Here is a 6,505-nt window from a genome sequence, read left to right on the forward strand (position 1 = left end):
TCCTCACATTCCACACACTGGGACAAAATTTTGCTTTTGTTGTTTATTTGGAATGTTTATGCAGGTAAAATTATTATTTTGTTTTAAAACTTTTCATGTGAATATTTATGTTGTTATAAATATAGTTATAAATCCAAAGGAATTTCATAATTTAATATTTTCTCATTTTAAATAAAAACGGGGTAAATTAATTTAAGAAAAATAAATGATATAACACACTATACTTCAGATTCCCTTAACCATAACAAAGCCCTTTATTACAAAAGGAACAGAAAATAGTAATAGAAAAATTGACAAAGAAACCGCTACGAAAAGTTATCCAAAAACCACAAGGAAAATGATAATTGGGTGGCATGACATAACTAGCAAATAAACACAGAAGTGAGCACTGCTATTTGAAGTAGCGTTGTCTGACTTTTTTTTTTTTGCCATCACAAGATGTTACAGATCAGAAGTCACTTATAAGAAACAAATGAAGATGCTCATTCACAATTACATGTAAGAAGTATTTTTTGACTTTTTTTATGGTTAGTCTGTTCTGTTGTTCCTCCCGCTAACATTTGTTAGAACATTAATTCTTGCTTGTTTAATCATATATGAATTATGTGTTCATCTCTATCCATCATCCAGGTTGGAAACCTTTTATCAGTTTTATTTGCCTTTGTACTCGGTCCAGACGCTTCTTTTCCCTCTATTTCTTCTCATCCTCTTTCTTGCCCTCAGGTGGTTTTGTTCGGTTCTGGGATGCCAGAGAGCCCATGGCATTACGGATGGCTTCGTTGTTGGGGTCGACACCTGGAAGGTTCTCCAGCACACTCTGCAAAAACTCTGGATCCTGCATCACATCATAATCCTCCTCATCCTCCTACAAAACACAAAGACAGAGTTTAAACTGGTACTTTTATGCCCTTGACATAGTTATATGGGATTATAAATTAAACGCTTGACTAATTAAAGGCAGTACCTGATTATTATAGTATTCAAGATCAGAGCAGAGCTCATACAGTATTTCATTTAGACAGAAACAAAGACTAAAACAGAAATTTCCTAAAAGGTGCCTTGCGGTTGCACTGGTATTTCCTTCTGTACATGCAAAACGAATTACATGTAATGTTCAAGCATTTCTGTTTCATGTGGTTAAGTCAAGTTTCACAATAGCTTCTGAATAATGGGTATGAAGAAGATGTAGCTGCTTTCAATTATCCCCGCAACATGTCTGTGTTCAGTTTTGAATTCAGATCTTCTTTCTAAAAGTAGAGAGCTGGGAAACACACCTTAGGAGCTTCACTGTCTGCTGCTGCACCAGCGTCCACATCCATGGCCTCTGAACCGCCAAACTCTGTGCACAAAGACATTTGTTTGTGTAAAAGAAAAAGAAAAGTCAAAAGGGAAGAAAACTAATAAAGAATAAGAATATATGAAGAGTGGAGAGACAGACCTCCTCCTTGCATGGACATCTGTAGGGCGTATGCGATCTGTTCATCCTCCGTCATGCGGCTGAAATCAGGCAGAGCAGGAGCCGTCGACATCTTCAGCAGAGCATTTTCAGACTCTAACAGAAGCACAGAGGACCTCAGCTCATATTAAAAACAGAATTCCCATGAAACACTGATAATAATAATAATGATGAGGAGCAAATCAGCATATTAGAATGATTTCTGAAGAATCACTGCAGTAATGATGCTGAACAATCAGCTTTTCATCACAGGAATAAACTATATTTTAAAATATATGCAGTATATATATTCAAATAGTTATTTTAAATGTGAATATTTCACAATATTACCGATTTAAAAAGCAGTGAACATAAGAGATTTCTATAGTGCATATCAATCCATCAAACTTCCAACTGCTTTAAGGAACCCTTAGTCTAGGTGTCCAGAAAAACCCATCTAGTCTCTCTCACCATCAGCAGTGGGTGATGAGACTCCAGCCTCTGCCGCTGAAGCCACTGTTGCTCGGCGAGCTTCCTCCTCCTGCCTCTGTCTCTGCTCCTCCATCGACACACGCAGAGCCTGCAACAAAAGACAGGACGAAAAACAGACACATTTATAATGTGGAAAATCTCTAGCTGAGAAGTTTGTCCTATAAAACCTGTGCTACTCACCAGAGCGAGCTCAGGGTCTGCGCTGGGATCCACTCCAAACTCAAAGTCACTGGGACCCAGGCCCAAAATGGTGCCACCCTCACCTGCCATAATAGGAGAGGACAGAAGAGCATCTGCCAGGCTCGGGCCGGGAGGCACCGTTACCAGGTGAGAGCATACGCCCTCTTTTCCATTCAGGGTGTTCACAAACACGGTCAGTTTATCAGTGTTCACTTCCTGCAACGATAAAAAAGAGAGCAAAACTGAAATGGCGTGGAGCGTAAAATTACATAAAAAAGTACACTCTGGAGGACTGTGTGATAAACTACATTCCCTTAAAATAATATATGTTTACCTCTTCTCCAAAATTAATGATGTCAACGTTGACTTTTTCCTTCTTCAAACGTTTTGCCATCTTCACCAACTGAGTGAGAAAGGTCAGAGGCACAATGAGCAGGGGATTACATATTGTATTGGCTTTCTGTAAATATGGACTCATATGGTGCAACTTAAGATACATTAAGGCAAAAATAACTTGCATCTTTCTCCTGGTCCTCCACAGGGCTTCCCACAAAGGCAATGATCCTCATCTTATGGTTCTTTCCCTGTCTGTGTTTCAATGCCAGCTATGAAACAGAAGGAGCAGAGAGAATGGGAAGCAGAACTAAATATATAAATAAATAAAAAATGGTGGTAAACTACCATTAAAATATTTTCAGTAAGTATGATTTTTTTTAAAAGAAAGAAATTTATACTTTAATTCAGCAAGGACACATTAAATTAATCAAAAGCGACAGTTACAGATGGAATTAAGTGGAATTAGAGTGAGACAGAGAGAGAGAGAGAAAGCAAGAGAGAGAGTGTGTGTGTATATAAACAGCAAGCAAGACACATTTTAAATTCATAATTTAAATTTTAAATTACAGATACTGGAATATAAAAATATTTCTAACACACACATTTAAAATGTTATTATTTTAAATATTTTGAAATAAAACTGTAAAATGTTGTGTGTGTAAATACTGTAATACTTCAAATTTAAATTTCCAGTTCCTCACTAGTCCAAAAATGAAGTTGTCAAAATAGCTCAAAATTTTCCCATTCAACATACAGTTTCACATTCAAATGTAAAATATGTCCAGATGATAAGGCTGAAAAGCTACAGTAGCAAGAATCAAAACATAAGGCTCAAGCAGAGGGCAGAAACTGGTCATGTAAATGGACAAAAAAAAAAAAAAAAAGATATATATAATAATAATAATATTATTTTATATATATATATATATATATATATATATATATATATATATATATATATAAATAAAATAAATACTGATGGTCCAGTCGACTCACATGTGCTACTCTGATGCCAGTGCAGAAGCAGATAACTCCTTTGGGCTGAACAGCGTGAAGCTTTGACAGGATCCGGCCCGTGTCAGGGGTCAGTGTGGTCAGGACCTCACAGTTACTACAACACACAGTGATTGGGTTACATTTCTACTGGTCTGTTAACAACACAAATAGTCTACATAAAATCTTCATCCTACTTGGCCATAGTGATGAGCCCCACGTTGTTTTCTGGGTTGCTTCGAGTCTTTGAGTGACAGATGATGTTGACAGCGTCCTGCTGGGCCTGAAGTCTGGTCGGTAAGAAGTCTCCATTGCGCATATACTCACTGTTGTCCACACTAGAAATAATAAACTTACTCTGTGATGTTCACTCAACAATCCTGTCAAATATGCAAATGATCGTACGAAGCCTAGTAAATGTTCTATAGAATATTCAAATAAAAGATGATTTAAGAAGGTTGAGAACGTCATCACGAGTAAAGCGTTTTATAACACAAACCGCAAGGATTTTAAATAATGTCTTTGCAGTTTTTTTTACAAAAACCCAGATTATCACAAAGGAACTGGAGCAAACCCTTTTATGATTTAAACAGAAACTGATTTCATAAAATGACAACTCAGACAGCCTGATAATCGCAACTTTAAGCTTTATAACGTGTTCTCTCATAACATGTTAACACAAAGAAGCGGTTTAAATGATCAATGTTCCATCATGACTCAGGAAAACTGCACAACTGTTCTTTTGCTCAACGCGACCTTTCTCTCACCTTCAATAAACATAATATCCCACATAATTGAATCGTAATTCAAATAAATCCCATTTATCTGATGTTTGAAGAATATAAATTATTATTTCTTACCAAACCATAGTACTTTCAAGCACCATCTTGAAAATTTTCTGTCGCTCTACGTGACGTAAGCCCGTATGCGATCATTGGTTAAAGTAACACGGTGGGAATTATGGGAAACGTAGTTTATTTTCTATTTGATTCTCAACTAACTCTTAGAAGACCTGTATTCAGATAAAGGTTTTTATTTCACTTAGATCTGCAGTGTATGTCTGGTGTAAGTTTATTTTATTTCTGAATGAGGAAGAAAAAAAAGAATCACAAATATAGGAGAAAACAATGGTTTGGAAAATATTTTATTCTTTTTAAATCAGAAAGACAATGTGAAAAAACAATGTCACCACATCACTGAAAGATGGTAGGAGAAACAGGCTGCAAACACCACACAAGAAAAAGGCATTTCCGTGACTCATATACATATTATATACACGTTTTTTACAGGCCCGGTAAAAATATAGACCTCGAAGCACTTACGGTTGTCAGTCTTTGTTTCTGACACCGCCAGACATTCACATGTAGAAAAGCCGAGGAACAGCTTTCACAGATTTATAATGAATATTTATCATGGACATACCCTAAACACATAAAATACAAAAATGTTTTATCTGCCAGATTACATAATACATACAATCATCTACGGTACATAGAGAGAATTCGAAATCCATACAGGTCCACAAAGTAAAAAAGAAGGGAAGAGAAAGACATTTCTGAATAAATACAATAACTGAAATACATTGGCAGAGATGTTCATATTGCAGTAGGTTGGTTGTCTGTTTAGTGTCTACTACGTTGCCAGCATTTAAACCGGTGTGCACTGTGCACAACTAACGTGTCTGTTGTGCAAATATCTCTCACTGTATTAATACAAACACTGGACAAAGCATATGAAAAACAGCTGTCTCTATTTGACTGCTCACATTGCATTCACAATATAACTTTCATATTCATTACATTTGTATTATTACCAGACCAAAAGATTCACTTTTGGGATGTTAAAGTCAAGATGTTAAGATGTTTTAGTGTGGTTTAGAGGAGCTGAACATCATTCTTACCCATAATAATGGTCAGAGAAAGGCAGTGATTGCTGTGTCTTGAGTCCATAAACACAAATTAATAAATAATAACCCCCCTCCACAGAAGCAGAAATGAGAGTGAAGCTGAAATTGTGAAGAGTAAATAAAAAATAAAAACAACTAGATAACCTTTAGACTACCCCACAAGCCAACTGTGAAACTAAGCCACTGAGAAAACTGAGAACAGTTTTTGGGTTAGAAATTTTAGAAGCTCCAATCTAAAAGGTCCATTACACAGAGCAGATAAAAGCACCACATGGAAGAGTGAAATGAATATGAACATTGTGTGCAAGGTTTTATAACAGTAACATCATTATAGACCCAGTAACTTTGAACAGAGAGGGGATAAAAATTGACTATAACATGTAAAAATGTTAATCAGGGCATTGTAAATCATACTGTACTATAGCTCTCTGGAGTTAAATGTTAACATAGGTATTTTCTGACATTCACAAATGATCACAAATTGTTAAAGTTTAGAAATAGTGTATAAAATCTGCAGCGTGACCCCCCCCCCCCAAAAAAAACAAAAAGGTAAATAAGCCAGTAAAATAGCAAACTGCACATATTTGATTTTAAATTCAGCGCCAAAACAGACATTGATACAAATGCTTTAACCTCTATCTACTTTCAAATTACAAACTGTAATTTTAGATCTAGTTTTTAAGTGATATTAGCTTGGTGTGGGGTAGATACTTTTTTTCTAGATTAAACTTTGTGCAGCATTAAGGTGCATTATCAAGATGTTCTGTAACTTGATTTAATGTGTAACATCTGACAAAGACTTGAAGTCGCTGAAATGCTTCAAACCAAAAGAGCAAGGCAAAATAAAATTTACTTCACAATACCCATTAACCCAAACCCTATTACTTCTGTGCACAGGTGCACATTTTTACCAATTAGATTTTTAACAAAAATTTAAAAAATATCAAAAACAACTTGATTATGCATAAATACTGTATCCACTGTGAGGCTATAAAGAAATGTTCTTCAATACGGTCTTATGAAAGACTGACAATGTACTTCCTTTGCATATTCTATCTGCATTTTCTTTAGGTCTGCAAAAGATCACATCGGTCTCAAATCTGCATGATGCAGTTCACAGACTACTGTTCAAGACTACAGTCAGCCCTTTATCTAAATACTTC

At 35.7% G+C, this 6,505-nt stretch overlaps 1 protein-coding gene across 1 annotated transcript; it reads right to left on the minus strand.

The window, feature by feature from the left end:
* Positions 1 to 230: 230 nt before the first annotated feature.
* On the minus strand, positions 231 to 4,361 carry psmd4b (proteasome 26S subunit ubiquitin receptor, non-ATPase 4b). Its single transcript, XM_059567397.1, has 10 exons — positions 4,297 to 4,361; positions 3,634 to 3,774; positions 3,440 to 3,554; positions 2,626 to 2,712; positions 2,442 to 2,510; positions 2,108 to 2,323; positions 1,907 to 2,015; positions 1,439 to 1,552; positions 1,275 to 1,339; positions 231 to 865 (listed from the first exon to the last, which is right to left on the minus strand). Exons 1-10 carry the CDS (start codon positions 4,320 to 4,322, stop codon positions 692 to 694), a joined length of 1,116 nt encoding a protein of 371 aa, XP_059423380.1. The 5' UTR covers positions 4,323 to 4,361; the 3' UTR covers positions 231 to 691.
* Positions 4,362 to 6,505: the final 2,144 nt, after the last annotated feature.

Source organism: Carassius carassius, chromosome 15 (genome assembly GCF_963082965.1).
Source record: "Carassius carassius chromosome 15, fCarCar2.1, whole genome shotgun sequence".
Lineage (NCBI taxonomy): Eukaryota > Metazoa > Chordata > Actinopteri > Cypriniformes > Cyprinidae > Carassius > Carassius carassius.

Excerpts from the sequence above, each read along its gene's own strand:
- psmd4b (XM_059567397.1), bottom strand. The coding sequence starts at position 4,322 with ATGGTGCTTGAAAGTACTATGGTTTG. Across the intron at positions 3,555-3,633 it reads GGGCTCATCACTATGGCCAA|TAACTGTGAGGTCCTGACCA; the intron begins GTAGGATGAAGA and ends TGTGTGTTGTAG. Across the intron at positions 2,324-2,441 it reads TCATTAATTTTGGAGAAGAG|GAAGTGAACACTGATAAACT; the intron begins GTAAACATATAT and ends TTATCGTTGCAG.